Raw genomic sequence first — 16325 nt, forward strand, 5'->3', positions numbered from 1 at the left:
GAAGGTTAAAAAGAAAATAAATAAAATGCAATTGTTCAATAATGTGTAATTGTTCAATAATTCAATGTGTTGTATTTTTTTAAAAATCTGATCATATAAAATGTGTTGAATTTATATTATTTTTTCCAAATAAAAATGTGATAATAAACAAAGCAATCTAAACTAACAAATGTCAAATCATATTTTTCAACGAGATGGCAAGTCAATTTGATCAACGTCATTGTGTATTCTACGTAATGACGCAGTTTTACGTTATTACGTAATGACGTCATCACGCAATTACATCACAATGTCATTTAGCAACATTTCCTCAAGCAACTTCCCCTGAAAATTAGTTGGCAACACTGCCTGCCACTCCCAATTTTTCATTAACAGCGATGCTAATGCTGACTGTGGGGTATACAGTGGGGCAAAAAAGTATTTAGTCAGCCACCAAGTGTGCAAGTTCTCCCACTTAAAAAGATGAGGCCTGTAATTATCATCATAGGTACACTTCAACTATGACAGACAAAACGAGGGAAAAAAATCCAGAAAATCACATTGTAGGATTTTTAATGAACTTATTTCCAAATAAGAAAATAAGTATTTGGTCAATAACAAAAGTTTTATCTCAATACTTTTTCTGTAAGTCTTCACAAGGTTTTCACACACTGTTGCTGGTATTTTGGCCCATTCCTCCATGCAGATCTCCTCTAGAGCAGTGATGTTTTAGGGCTGTTGCTGGGCAACACGGACTTTCAACTCACTCCAAAGATTTTCTATGGGGTAGAGATCTGGAGACTGGCTAGGCCACTCCAGGACCTTGAAATGCTTCTTACGAAGCCACTCCTTCGTTGCGTTTGGGATCATTGTCATGCTGAAAGACCCAGCCATGTTTCATCTTCAATGCCCTTGCTGATGGAAGGAGGTTTTCACTCAAAAACGGATCAGTCGTCCTGGTCCCTTTGCAGAAAAACAGCCCCAAAGCATGAGGTTTCCACCCCCATGCTTCACAGTAGGTATGGTGTTCTTTGGATGCAACTCAGCATTCTTTGTCCTCCAAACACAACGAGTGGAGTTTTTACCAAAAAGTTATATTTTGGTTTCATCTGACCATATGACATTCTCCCAATCTTCTTCTGGATCATCCAAATGCTCTCTAGCAAACTTCAGACGGGCCTGGACATGTACTGGCTTAAGCAGGGGGACACGTCTGGCACTGCAGGATTTGAGTCCCAGGCGGCGTAGTGTGTTACTGATGGTAGGCTTTGTTACTTTGGTCCCAGCTCTCTGCAGGTCATTCACTAGGTCCCCCCGTGTGGTTCTAGGATTTTTGCTCACCGTTCTTGTGATCATTTTGACCCCACGGGGTGAGATCTTGCATGGAGCCCCAGATCGAGGGAGATTATCAGTGGTCTTGTATGTACTTCCGGCGCCGACAGAGATGGCCGCCTCGCTTCGCGTTCCTAGGAAACTATGCAGTTTTTTGTTTTTTTACGTGTTATTTCTTACATTGGTACCCCAGGTCATCTTAGGTTTCATTACATACAGTCGAGAAGAACTACTGAACATAAGAGCAGCGTCAACTCACCATCAGTACGACCAAGAATATGACTTTCCCGAAGCGGATCCTGTGTTCTGCCTTTCACCCAGGACTACGGAATGGATCCCAGCCGGCGACCCAAAAAAACGACTTCGTAAAAGGGGGAAACGGAGCGTTCTTCTGGTCAGACTCCGGAGACGGGCACATCGTGCACCACTCCCTAGCATTCTTCTCGCCAATGTCCAGTCTCTTGACAACAAGGTTGATGAAATCCGAGCAAGGGTAGCATTCCAGAGGGACATCAGAGAATGTAACGTTCTTTGCTTCACGGAAACATGGCTCACTGGAGAGATGCTATCGGAGTCGGTGCAGCCAGCTGGTTTCTCCACGCATCGCGCAGACAGAAACAAACATCTTTCTGGTAAGAAGAGGGGCGGGGGCGTATGCTTCATGGTTAACGTGACGTGGTGTGATCATAACAACATACAGGTACTCAAGTCCTTCTGTTCACCTGATTTAGAATTCCTCACAATCAAATGTCGACCGCATTATCTACCAAGGGAATTCTCTTTGATTATAATCACAGCCGTATATATTCCCCCCCAAGCAGACACATCGATGGCTCTGAACGAACTTTATTTGACTCTGTGCAAACTGGAATCCATTTATCCGGAGGCTGCATTCATTGTAGCTGGGGATTTTAACAAGGCTAATCTGAAAACAAGACTCCCTAAATTTTATCAGCATATCGATTGCGCAACCAGGGCTGGAAAAACCTTGGATCACTGCTATTCTAACTTCCGCGACGCATATAAGGCCCTGCCCTGCCCTCCTTTCGGGAAAAGCTGACCACGACTCCATTTTGTTGATCCCTGCCTACAGACAGACACTAAAACAAGAAGCTCCCGCGCTGAGGTCTGTTCAACGCTGGTCCGACCAATCTGACTCCACACTCCAAGACTGCTTCCATCACGTGGACTGGGATATGTTTCGTATTGCGTCAGACAACAACATTGACGAATACGCTGATTCGGTGAGCGAGTTCATTAGAACGTGCGTTGAAGATGTCGTTCCCATAGCAACGATTAAAACATTCCCAAACCAGAAACCGTGGATTGATGGCAGCATTCGCAAGAAACTGAAAGCCCGAACCACTGCTTTTAATCAGGGCAAGGTGACCGGAAACATGACAGAATACAAACAGTGTAACTATTCCCTCCGCAAGGCAATCAAACAAGCTAAGCGTCAGTACAGAGACAAAGTAGAATCTCAATTTAACGGCTCAGACACAAGAGGCATGTGGCAGGGTCTACAGTCAATCACGGATTCCAAAAAGAAAACCGGCCCCGTCACGGACCAGGATGTCTTACTGCCAGGCAGACTAAATAACTTTTTTGCCCGCTTTGAGGACAATACAGTGCCACTGACACGGCCCGCAACTAAAACATGCGGACTCTCCTTCACTGCAGCCGACGTGAGGAAAACATTTAAACGTGTCAACCCTCGCAAGGCTGCAGGCCCAGACGGCATCCCCAGCCGCGCCCTCAGAGCATGCGCAGACCAGCTGGCTGGTGTGTTTACGGACATATTCAATCAATCCCTATCCCAGTCTGTTGTTCCCACATGCTTCAAGAGGGTCACCATTGTTCCTGTTCCCAAGAAAGCTAAGGTAACTGAGCTAAACGACTACCGCCCCGTAGCACTCACTTCCGTCATCATGAAGTGCTTTGAGAGACTAGTCAAGGACCATATCACCTCCACCCTACCTGACACCCTAGACCCACTTCAATTTGCTTACTGCCCAAATAGGTCCACAGACGATGCAATCTCAACCACACTGCAAACTGCCCTAACCCATCTGGACAAGAGGAATACCTATGTGAGAATGCTGTTCATCGACTACAGCTCGGCATTTAACACCATAGTGCCCTCCAAGCTCGTCATCAAGCTCGAGACCCTGGGTCTCGACCCCGCCCTGTGCAACTGGGTACTGGACTTCCTGACGGGCCGCCCCCAGGTGGTGAGGGTAGGCAACAACATTTCCACCCCGCTGATCCTCAACACTGGGGCCCCACAAGGGTGCATTCTGAGCCCTCTCCTGTACTCCCTGTTCACCCACGACTGCATGGCCACGCATGCCTCCAACTCAATCATCAAGTTTGCGGACGACACAACAGTGGTAGGATTGATTACCAACAACGACGAGACGGACTACAGGGAGGAGGTGAGGGCCCTCGGAGTGTGGTGTCAGGAAAATAACCTCACACTCAACGTCAACAAAACTAAGGAGATGATTGTGGACTTCAGGAAACAGCAGAGGGAACACCCCCCTATCCACATTGATGGAACAGTAGTGGAGAGGGTAGTAAGTTTTAAGTTCCTCGGCGTACACATCACAGACAAACTGAATTGGTCCACCCACACAGACAGCATCGTGAAGAAGGCGCAGCCGCGCCTCTTCAACCTCAGGAGGCTGAAGAAATTCGGCTTGTCACCAAAAGCACTCACAAACTTCTACAGATGCACAATCGAGAGCATCCTGTCGGGCTGTATCACCGCCTGGTACGGCAACTGCTCCGTCCACAACCGTAAGGCTCTCCAGAGGGTAGTGAGGTCTGCACAACGCATCACCGGGGGCAAACTACCTGCCCTCCAGGACACCTACACCACCCGATGTCACAGGAAGGCCACAAAGATCATCAAGGACAACAACCACCCGAGCCACTGCCTGTTCACCCCGCTATCATCCAGAAGGCGAGGTCAGTACAGGTGCATCAAAGCAGGGACCGCGAGACTGAAAAACAGCTTCTATCTCAAGGCCATCAGACTGTTAAACAGCCACCACTAACATTGAGTGGCTGCTGCCAACACACTGACTCAACTCCAGCCACTTTAATAATGGGAATTGATGGGAAATGATGTAAAATATATCACTAGCCACTTTAAACAATGCTACCTAATATAATGTTTACATACCCTACATTATTCATCTCATATGTATATACTGTACTCTATATCATCTACTGCATCTTTATGTAATACATGTATCACTAGCCACTTTAACTATGCCACTTTGTTTACATACTCATCTCATATGTATATACTGCACTCAATACCATCTACTGTATCTTGCCTATGCCGCTCTGTACCATCACTCATTCATATATCTTTATGTACATATTCTTTATCCCCTTACACTTGTGTCTATAAGGTAGTAGTTTTGGAATTGTTAGCTAGATTACTTGTTGATTATTACTGCATTGTCGGAACTAGAAGCACAAGCATTTCGCTACACTCGCATTAACATCTGCTAACCATGTGTATGTGACAAATAAAATTTGATTTGATGTGATTTGTCTTCCACTTCCTAATAATTGCTCCCACAGTTGATTTCTTCAAACCAAGCTGCTTACCTATTGCAGATTCAGTCTTCCCAGCCTGGTGCAGGTCTACAATTTTGTTTCTGGTGTCCTTTGACAGCTCTTTGGTCTTGGCCATAGTGGAGTTTGGAGTGTGACTGTTTGAGGTTGTGGACAGGTGTCTTTTATACTGATAACAAGTTCAAACAGGTGCCATTAATACAGGTAACGAGTGGAGGACAGAGGAGCCTCTTAAAGAAGAAGTTACAGGTCTGTGAGAGCCAGAAATCTTGCTTGTTTATAGGTGACCAAATACTTATTTTCCACCATAATGTGCAAATAAATTAATAAAAAATCCTACAATGTGATTTTCTGGATTTTTTTTCTCATTTTGTCTGTCATAGTTGAAGTGTACCTATGATGAAAATTACAGGCCTCTCTCATCTTTTAAGTGGAGAACTTGCACAATTGGTGGCTGACTAAATACTTTTTTGCCCCACTGTATAAATAAATAAAAACTAAGCCACATTTTTGGTCAAAGTCTCTCAGGATCAATGGATGAATAAATCACTTTTTGTCAATAAAATTAAGTACATTTCACATTTTGGTGTACTGCCCCTTTAAATTAAATGGCAGTCGTTTTTACCACATAAATATGACAAAATGAATATTTACTTAAAGATTCCGCTAATTAAAATGATACCAAAATCCAATTATGGTAAACTAGCTGTTTAGCACTAATGTGGTTTGTACTTTGGAAAAAAGCTGCACATTATATAAAGGGAAAATGAATATTTCAGTTCCACAGGGAATGCAAATTAAGTAAGTTTACAAAAATAACAGTCTATTTCGGTTATTTCTTATTTTAGACAACATTAAACTACATGTCTAATGCAGCTTTGATAAGAAATTGGCAGATATTTTGCTTTGATTGTTGCTTTTTTTCAATAGTTTCTTCTGGGATCAAAATGTTGATAATTGATGTATGTAAAATATCTCAGTAGCTTGAGGGTTAAAAAACATTTTAAGAAATTATCAAATAGTTTGACAACCCTGTTTGTAAGCTTTTAAATAATATCAAATTCAATCATTAATATGTTCCAGTGATGAAGACATGGATGTCTTATGGTATGTTGGGGTATGAAGAATGGGTCAACTTTGAGCACCTCTATCCCCTGAGTGTTTGGGCATTCAGGTCCAAAATGTCACTTTCTGACCACTTCTACCATGGGCAAATATGTATGGAAAGTGTTGTTCAAATCAAAAGGGGTCAGAGTGTGATTTAAATCAAGTGGAACGACCCTATAGATTTCCTGAAAGAAAATGTTTCATAATTTAAAAAAATCAAGGAAATGTCACAACTTAGGCATCTTCAATCATTTTGATAAGGTAGTTTTATCTTCTATGCAGGATGTCAAAGTATGATATAATAGAAGCCGTTACCTCAGGTAGCCGAAGTACTTTGCAATATTTTACACCATTTCTCAATCTGGAAGGTAAGTGAAAAAGTATTCAAATGTATGTAGTGTTGTTTTACCAACTAGACATATTGATCTTCTAATGCTAAAATGATCAACAAATTCCACAAATACTTACTTTTTACACCTTTCACAGCTGTACATGTTGTCCCCTGCAAAACAATGAAGAAATGACTGACCATTTATTTCATGTTCTGATTATGAATGGATCATACAACTGAAGTCTAGGCATATTAGACAACAACTTTATCGTGACTAGTTTACCTTTGAGCTCATCAGCGGCGAAGAAGGCGGCGAGGCAATCCTCCAGTGTGACCATAGGACCCCAAAACCAGCTGGGGATACAGGACACCACAAACCTGCAGAGGGTGGGAAGACATGGGAGGGGGTGAATACATAGTAAGCACAATGTGGCTGTTACATATACTTTCATACTTGTTACAAGACGAATACATAGATGACATTGGAACTGTGAATAGCCAGCCGGACAGAGAAAGACAGCGCTGACTAGCTACTTCTTTGAGAGTCAACTACAAGTCGGCAGGGGAGGCAGAGGCTCGATTCTCCATAATGCTGCTGTGTGAACTTTATGATGTTATGAACTACTGCTATCAATGCGGGCGGCGAGTCTGCATGATCGGAGGCCCCCAACTCTGCTGGGGAAGTCCAGCTCTATCGCTCTCACGGTTGTGTATGAAGTTATTGTCCTGTTTATTTGTGTATCCTCGTCCCCAAGCTGTAAGGAAGTGTCTGGTGACAGACTATTCCTATTTGTGCCTAGTGGGTCTACTGTGTAAACTGTTTATGTTGTATGTTGTTCTTGTTCTTTAACCGATCCAAACAAGAAGTTCACTCACGGGAAAATAAGTGAATATAATCCAGATGTGGCAGATAAAAATTCATTGAATAGAGCTGACACGATTCCTTGTTCTACATGACAGACCATCATATCTGTTCTACACCACACACTCCCAGTCTATCCCCTTCCCCAGTACGCCCAACCCTCCAGCCCTATCCCCCTACCCCCCAGCTCCCTCACCTGCGTATGGAGTCCATGATGTAGGTGATCCAGCCCTGGGAGCCGTAGACGTCCAGAGATACCCCGGTCTTGGCTGGGAGGTTCTGGTGGATGGAGGAGTGTAGCTTGGCCAGGTCCTCCTTACCTGGGATGGGCAGGGACAGGTCCTGGAAGGTCTCCACTGTGGTCGACACCTATAGGGGGAGAGGAGAGATGAGGAGGGAGAAGAGAGGGGACAGCCAGAGCGAGCGAGAGATGGTTTTAACAATCTGAAATGATAATCCAAACAAGCAGAATCCATCATATTCATGGATAAAGTACGATCAAGTTTAGGCATAAGAACATGTGGTGAAATGTCTACAAATTACAACACGTCAACGTTCAATATGCATGTGACAGTTTTGTGAGGTTTCAATCGAAGAAGTGGAGCTGAGTTATGTAAATGGCGCACCCTTGCGCTACGACACATGACACACACAGCTCACCCTGTCACAAGTCAGACACTGGACCAGGCTGAGGATTGAGCCGTCGAAGATGTCTGAAATGACGCTGCGGTAGTGAGACTGCTTCTGCTTCTTGGCACCCAGGAACAGCTGGGCTGTGGAGGATTATGGGAAACATAGTTTGTGTATGAGGGGGTTGAGTGTGTGTGTGAGAGAGTGAGCGTACGTGACAGTGTGTATCTGTCGGTAGACTGCGTGACAGAATGTGTTTCTGTACGTGTATGTGAATTGTCCAGAACCCCCATACCTTTCTTAAAAGAGTATTCGGGCCCTGCAGAGCGGAAGGGGCTGGAGCGAGTGGGGCTGGGGGAGAGTTTAGGGTGCAGTTCCTGGACAGTACGGACGGGGCTGCAGGGGCGAGACTGGGGGCGCTTCTGCATCGATGCCTCATTGTCTGGCTCTGGGTAGAGTTGGGTAGGAGAGGAAGAGGGGACTTTTAGAGATTACTCACACATCACTACAACAGGTCTCTCCACATACAGAAACAAACACACAGAGATACACACACGTCCACATAGTTGCTCGCGCACACACTTCCATATATTTTTTGATGTTCTACTTCCACCATTACCAGGCCCGTACCTGGAGTGCTGTTGCTCTGCGTCTGCCCCTGTGTCTGACTCGGACCCTGTGGCCTAGGGCTAGGGGGGGTCCCCTCCTCCTCCTCCGCTCCCCTCTCCAGACCACCCTCTTCGGCCACTGTCGTATCCACATCAGCGTCCTCGTCCATCTCCTGGGAGCCCCTGTGGAGGGGTGAGCCCAACACCCTTTTCTCCTTCAGCCTCTCTTTCTCTGAGATGGGCCCCCCTGTGCCAACCCCTCCGCCCGTGCCTGTCCCCCCTCCTCCAACTCTCGGCCCCACCCCATACTCGTCCTGAATGAGCAGCTCGGGCTCCCCCAGTCCCCCTCCCTCCCCCCGGTCGCTGCTGGCGCCTGAGTCGCAGGAGAGGAACTCGTCCTCAGAGGGGGAGCGGTCGCCCCCATCCCTCCTCTCATCCCCCTCCCCTCCCCCGCCACACTCTGCCAGTGGCTCTTTGAGCTCCTCGTGGAGCTGGTCCATCAGACAGCGCAGGAACTCCTGGGTGTCCTACAGCAGAAAACACAGAGGGAGAGTGTGCTGAGCAGTCCTATACACTGAGACGTGTGTGTGTGTGTGTATAGTGAGGACAGTATTGTATGAATGTTCCCTGCAGCTCCTAGGGACAGACAGAGACAGCCATTGAGACACACAGGCGTAACCACACACGGGCTTAACTCAACACCATTTTAGATTGAGATAAATGGATTTTCCATAAACAAAACCAAACAAGTGAAATACACACAATCCCATTCCAACATCCCAATCAATCCAACATTGAGGAACGGATTTCATCTGGTTACTGTGGGTTAGTTAAATAATACCTGGATCCCAAATGGCACCCTATTCCCTATATACTGCACTGCTATGGCCCTGGTCAAAAGTAGTGCACTACATAGAGACTAGGGTATAATTTGGGGGGAACACCATTTCATCGTCTTGGCACCACACTTCAAGATGCCAATCAGCTACACAACAATCAATCAACCAATCCAATTTCATTGTCCCCAAAGGGAAATACAATTTGAGGTAACAGGGGTGATTTGGGGGGATGAGAGAGGACATAGGGAGAGATGGGTTAGGTCAGTGGTCAGAGAGAGGGGTTGGGGCATTGTTTTGTTCCCTACCTGCTGGGAGCTTGCCCCTACCTGCTGGGCGTAGCCACGGAACATGGGGTTGACCAGCTTGATGCCCTGGGACAGACTGGTGGGGACTACGTAACTGGGCCTGGAGCAGAGAGAATAGAGAGAGAGGAAAGAGAAAGTCTGTTTTTTCTTCTATTACATAAGTCAGACAGTATCTTGCTGCATTCTTGGATATCATCTTATGAATATCTATTGCAAAAATGTGCACACTGAGAGGTACTCTCAGAGAGATAAGTACTGTAACAGAGATAAGAAATATAGTGTAATGTGTGTATAGTACCGTTTCTTGTGCCAGAGCTCAGAGATGAGTTTCTGGTAGCTTTTGCACAGTGCAGGCTTTTTGTCAGTCCGCACCAGTCCACTGCAGTCCAGGAAGAACTGAGTGAGAGGAGGACTGGAGATGAGAGAGATTAGAGGAGAAGAAAGAAAGAAAGAACTGATCAGTCTATGTTCGAATCTATGAAAATGAATACAATCCCTTCTGCTAAGATGAAGGTACACATACACATGCTCGCTCACACACTCAAACATTTTAGTGACAGGTCTCAGAAACATGTCAATCTATCTGCCATAAATCCCCAGACTAATGAAGAAATAAGACAGGAAGTGACTTCACCAGTTGGACAGGGCTTGAAGCGCTGCGTTCATGTAGCAGGAGTTACCAATATTCTTCATCCCTGTCAAACCTTTGAGAGGATGAGATGTAGGTTAAAAAAAGCTCTAATAGCATCATACAGGTATATTTATAACATTAGGACTATATGGTAAGGCCACTCAGCTGCGTTTATACCTAACATTTGGAGAACATGCATGACACAGACGCTGTCAGTTAATGATGAGCTTCAGTCTATTACCGTTACTTAAATGGATCTGGTACCTGGTCTGGAACCTATTCTTAGGCTCAAAAACAATTACATTTCTCCTAACCCTGATCATCTGGCTCTCAGATCATTTGGGAGGTCTCTGCCCAAATCAGCTTGGCATAATTCACTAAGGAATAGACCTGCAAAACCTGTCAAAGGATGAAAGAACCAATTCTACAGAGTTCTAGACCTTGACAGCTGGCTTTTGCCTGATTGATGTTACATTTGTAACATATGTTAATTTAAGCTGCAGATCATATTTGATAGCTATGATTGTGTCATCCATAAAGATAAAAATGCAATGATGTAACGCTAAGGGTATCAGTTTAACTGTGGATATGCTGGACTATAGTTTTTACTGTTATTGAATAGATCCCATGACGTTGAGAGAAGGGGGTCTGAGGTTACCTCTGGGTTTGAGCACATCCTCTTCTGACTCTGACCACTCTTCTTCGGCTACCGCGATAGGGACTGCTTTCAACGGGTGGTGGTGACTCACTGGTTGATGAACTGCATCCTGGGAAAGTAAGTAATTGTTAAAAACAACAAATAATGACATCAGTGTCTGCCTGTGGAAAGCCAATTACACAATATATTAAAAGAACATAGGCTGTATTTTAGCTCACAAATGTAAATTGTGTGCTAATCAAAACGAAACAGAATAGTTTAGTAAAACGTTATATTAAATAAATACTTTATATATAGTGCATAATACAGTAATCATGAATAGTTTATTCATGTTTACTAATGAAAAATATGGTGGTGTTACCCATATTTGATATAGGGCCCATCCCAAATAGTGCCCTATTCCCTATATTGTGCACTACTTTTGACCAGAGCCCAAATGGCACGTAAACATAGTATAGTTGACTATAATTCAGCTGACCTTTGTGCGATGGCGTACCTGGTGTTCCTTAGCTTTACAGTGGTGGGGAGTGTGTGTGGCAGACATTGCAGGTACAACTGCAGGCCTCTGCTCCAGAAACACCTCCCTCTCACACACATAGCACCAGATCCTGAAAGTGGTCAGGTTCACCGTCAGGTTGTGTTTATTTGCCTTGGGGGATGAGCACACACACACACACACACACACTAAGCTTTGAAAAACGTTGTTGCATGCTTTCTAGAAATGGCATCTCTCACTACCCAAGGAAAAAAAGCTCTGTGAAAAACTCACCTGTGCATGTAGGGTGCTGTGGTCTGAAAAGGTTTCTCCACAGCCAACATATTGACACTCGCTCTGACCAAGATAAATAAAGTAATACATGAGAAATAAACATATATGGGGTAAAAACAAAAATATGTATAATCCATCTGAAAGAGTGTTATAAAAGTGTCATAATAACACATCCTGAGAATGATGTCATGGCCTTTGAATCTATTTCAAAATATGTTGAGGAAAAACAGACCTACAGAAAACCCCTGTTTACCTGCAGACAGGCCCAGAGGTTGGGACCTCCCACTCCACATGACTGGCAGGATCCCTTCAGAACAGGACAGAGAACAAACAGTATTAGACAAGGCTTCTCTCTAGGCTGAAAAACAATCATAGAGCACCATCTCCTATGTGATTGTCAGACCACCAGAATGTCTTCAAAAAATGTTGACCTTTTGTGAAGGCAAATCTAGAAGATGTGACTCAAAACTAAAAGACATGCATGACTTGTCACAAATTGCATCCATTCCATACATATTCCAGAGGCTTGACGCAGCAAGTCTCTCTTGAAACTATTCATGCTCACCTTGGATTTCTGCAGAAGCTCCTCCTTGGTTACCTCCCCTATAGAATTCAGGTGGGGACAAATGTCCCCCTGGTCACTCATGTTTATTAAACTTCTTGTAAAGATCAAATAATAAACAAAAAGGTATTAATCTATGACATTTTGTATGGGCAGGTTAAACATGAAATGGAAGCAAGCTGACAGAGTCAAAGACTACAAGCAGTTACACTTCAATCAAGGTGTGTGTCTACGAACTCTACAAGTCAGCTATTACAAAATGTATGGAGGATTCATGATTGGAAGGAATTCAGCTAACAATGAAGCTCTTTGATTTAGCTAGCCGGCTACTCTACTCACTCAAACAAAGCTGTGAACTTGAAATCATATGGAACAATGCAACAATTCACTGTTGGGTGGTTCCATATGATTTCAATCACTTTCTGACTGCACTCCTTTTCATTTGAAAGAAACCTTCCATACATGTTTGCCCATGGTAGAAGTGGTCAGAAAGTTACTTTTTGGACCTGAATGCTAAAACATTTAAGAGATTGAGGTGCTCAACATTTTAATCACTAGCAAATATATCATTTGAAAGCTTACAAACAGGGTTGTCCAACTATTTTCTGATTGACATTGTAATTTGAAAAAAAAACTTTTAACGTTAATTATCTAAAAACGTGTGAACGCCGATTTTTTCCATTTTCATATTTCTTGTAGCTTAGACCCTATTTACAGCTTCTGAGGTGTTTGTGATGGGCCCGCCATCGGCTGAGACACAGCATACTCTTGCATACTGGGAGGATATAGCTGATAAATGTACTAAATTTCATCTTTGAAATAGTACCACAAAGATAGGAGGTCCATACATCAAGAGTATGTTCACTTGCAATGGAATATCCATTGTTGTAAATGAAAGTGATCATCTTCCATAGGTAACCTATTGAAATATTGATCATTTAATAGACATTACCATTCAAGTTTACATTCAATGGTGGGTGGATGGACGGCTACCTTTCTGGTAGTAATTGGACGTTTTAATTCAATTTAAATGGTAATGGTGGACCAGCTAAATTGCAGTGGTCTGAAGGGATAGGTCCGATCTATGAATAACATTTCAATGATTGAAATAACACCCACCTTGTATTCAAGAGTATGCTGTGTCTGATGACGGGCACATCACAAACACCTGAGCTGATGTAAAAAAGGACTAATATACAACATTTGTGAGTAAAAAAAAGTAGAATTGATGTCAAAGGTTAAATAACAAAAAATATATATATATTTCAAGAAAACATAGAATTGTTTGTACACTTTCAAATGAAATCAAACTCAACAGTTTGATATTAAACTAAAACTCAACCAGAAAGATATGAAATCCATGTTTTGTTCCGAGCGAGGAGGTTCTCGCCATCTTAGCTGCCGCACATCTAGCATTTCCCATTCTCTTTGCAGGAACTAGTCATTTAACACAAAACATGGATTGAATATCTTTCTGAATTTGTTTTTTTTTGTCGAACCACCTGCAACTGGAAACTGACATTTCTAATATACTTTTTTTTCACCGAATCGAGTATAGCCAAGAACATGTTAGATGAAAAATCTATGTCGGCGGTTCGTATGGGGCTTTCCTGTAATGGACACCAAAAAGTATTTGTTTATCCAATGCTGTATATAAACCCTGGGATTGTAGATGCTATGTATTAGCCATTGAGAGGCTTTGAAGGCACCGGTTCGCCATTATGCCACTTCCCAGTAGGAGCCGTCCTCCATAGAAATTATTGGAATTAATGGAACAGTATTTCAATAAATGTTAAGGACAAAATGACATGTATTTAAGTAACATCAGTAATAAATAAAAAAATACACTTGAAATAATGTTTTTAGATATTTTTACGTTTTTAGCTCACATAATATAATTTAAAAGTATGTATTAAGGTGTCTGTAATATAATACATTTGGAAAAAAACAGATGTAGACATTAATAAATGCATTGCTATAGCTTCCAAAATATTGTTTTAAGACGGTGAGGGAGTGCCAAGCTGGATGCATGGTGGATTCAACACATCGCCCCCAAAAACTCATCTAGTGTCTCCGAAACAGAAGACGGATGCCACAACAGTGATGTCGCTGAAAAATACTATTGGCTGCAACTGTGTTAAAACAGTATACAATAAGTGTATATTTTGCATTTGTGAAATTATTTTGATGTAAGATGAAAATAGTGTCCTTTATGTTTCTAGAACCGTACGGTAATTGGCACTTGAGAATCGATTCACTGTAGACGGAGTATTTGACTGCCAGCCAATTCGCTTTATGAAAGGTCCTTGGACTATAAGGAGTAAAGTCCTTCTTTAGTCCATTATTGGGCTAGTGTACAATCTGTTGTTACCAAATTGGGTCAACTTTGAGCATCTCGAACTCATGAATGTTTTGGCATTCCGGTCCAAATATTAACTTTCTGACCACTATTACCATGGCCGGGCAAACATGCATGAAAAAGATTTCGTTCAAATCAAAACGGGTGAAGTCAGAAAGTGAATAAAGTCATAGAAAGTCAACCCTGTAGCTAACTGCCTGACATTCATTGCGCATTCTAGAAATTGATGATCAATTAATTCATCATCTAGCTACCGCATATCAGCCAACATAGGCATATTGTTTCAGAATGAAATCAAAGACGAGACAAAATTTTTCTGCACTGTGGTTTGGCCACAGAGCCACCGAAATAACAGCTCTGTTGCAAACTTGAAGGCCCTGCTTTCCTCTCCAGACTAGCATCATACATCAAGGATGACAACAAATACATGCTTTGCCGGAATTATATTTACCAAAACCAGGCGATGTCAGAACAGTTAATTTACGGGAAAACTTCCGTTAAAGATAGCCAAACAGTAAGTTAACGTCTAACTAGTGATTGTACGCAAGCTAGCTGTTGTAACGTGAATGTACTACTGTTAGCTGCTGGTACTGCCGTCGTACAGATTGTTTTTACGTCAGTGTTGTTATGCACAATGTCAGCAAGACCAGGAGCTATGGGGGGTGATAAGGGACATATATAAGCCTAAGCAACGGTACCACCTGACATGATACCAACGCCTTTCAGGCTGACTACACCGCTAGCATCACGTGCGTTGCAAAATACATTTAGAAATCTATATTATTAAATTATTGCTCCCACACCTAATTTATGAATGTTGCCATTTACAATATAAAGTCCAGAGAAGAAAAAGCCTAGAAGGAGGAGAGATGACTAGAAATGATTCGGTTGACCGTTTTATGTTTGGATTAATTGTCGTAGTAGAGGACCTTGTCCATTTCAGGTAAAATAACAACTCAATGTTTATATCCCAGGACAAATTAGTTAGCAACAGCAAGCTAGCTCAATTGGATAAATTAGCTAGCAAGTGCAAGCTAGCTAGCTAAATTGACATAAATGTTTAATGCTTTTCAACCTGTCCCCAAATTAATGTAATTGGTTCAGTTTTTTTGATATTTTAACCTGCGTGTCGTAATCACGTTTGGTGTGGGGGGACAAAATAAATGTATGCACGATGGCGCACGCACGCAACCAGTTTGGGTTCCGTGTTACACGGCTGGTCTCAGCCCAACAGCGCGATCAAAACCACCTTCCTTAGCGTTGGTCTCATTGTTGAAAGAGCCTAGTTTCTACTTTCTTGACTACTTATTATTGCATTTCCCTCCAAAACTATGCATTTTGGAGGGAAATTATATTATAGGCTCTCACAATAAATTGTTATGTATGCTACTTGACAAATAAATTAATTAAATATGTAAAGAAATTATGCAATCAAACTGTTTTATTATGTAATCCCAATTTTTTTTTGTTACTGGACATGTGTGCAACAAAAATTCAACATTCACATTTTGCTACTTTCTGTGAAGTCTACGCATACAATTTGATGCATACGTTCGATTAAGCACTGCAACTGTCTCTGCAACTGTCTCTGCAACTGCCTCTGCAACGCAATGCTGCAAGGCAAACGCAGCATCCCAAATTAGTGTTCTTCTTGTGTACCAAAACGCGAAAACACAGTCGTGTGTTCAAAGCGCTACTGACGCCTGTGTAACGGATGTGAAATGGCTAGCTAGTTAGCGGTGGTGCGCGCTAAATAGCATTT

The 16325-nt window shown here is 42.8% G+C and overlaps 1 protein-coding gene across 22 annotated transcripts in view; it reads right to left on the bottom strand.

The window, feature by feature from the left end:
- Positions 1–15176, bottom strand: part of LOC110509295 (ubiquitin carboxyl-terminal hydrolase 20) — a 45310-nt gene extending 30134 nt beyond the window's left edge. For 2 of the 22 annotated variants that reach the window (XR_016493426.1, XM_036967480.2), the window contains exons 1-16: positions 15015–15170; positions 12208–12301; positions 11896–11949; positions 11643–11705; positions 11370–11522; positions 10874–10982; positions 10219–10288; positions 9883–9996; positions 9585–9684; positions 8463–8967; positions 8128–8280; positions 7863–7975; positions 7399–7571; positions 6624–6718; positions 6478–6511; positions 6325–6370 (exon numbers count right to left, since the gene is read on the bottom strand). Coding sequence is in view for 17 of the 22 variants with exons in the window: in XM_036967480.2 (XP_036823375.1) it covers positions 6325–6370; positions 6478–6511; positions 6624–6718; positions 7399–7571; positions 7863–7975; positions 8128–8280; positions 8463–8967; positions 9585–9684; positions 9883–9996; positions 10219–10288; positions 10874–10982; positions 11370–11522; positions 11643–11705; positions 11896–11949; positions 12208–12288 (1863 nt within the window). In the remaining 5 variants the exon portion in view is untranslated. Of the gene's footprint in view, positions 1–6324; positions 6371–6477; positions 6512–6623; positions 6719–7398; positions 7572–7862; positions 7976–8127; positions 8281–8462; positions 8968–9584; positions 9685–9882; positions 9997–10218; positions 10289–10873; positions 10983–11351; positions 11523–11642; positions 11706–11895; positions 11950–12207; positions 12302–15014 lie in introns of all 22 variants that reach the window. The other 20 variants (XR_016493428.1, XM_036967482.2, XR_016493427.1 and 17 more) reach the window with 17 other exon arrangements.
- Between the last annotated feature and the right edge of the window lie 1149 nt (positions 15177–16325).

Source organism: Oncorhynchus mykiss, chromosome 29 (assembly GCF_057628025.1).
Source record: "Oncorhynchus mykiss isolate SJ-2025 chromosome 29, ASM5762802v1, whole genome shotgun sequence".
NCBI classification, from domain to species: Eukaryota; Metazoa; Chordata; class Actinopteri; order Salmoniformes; family Salmonidae; genus Oncorhynchus; species Oncorhynchus mykiss.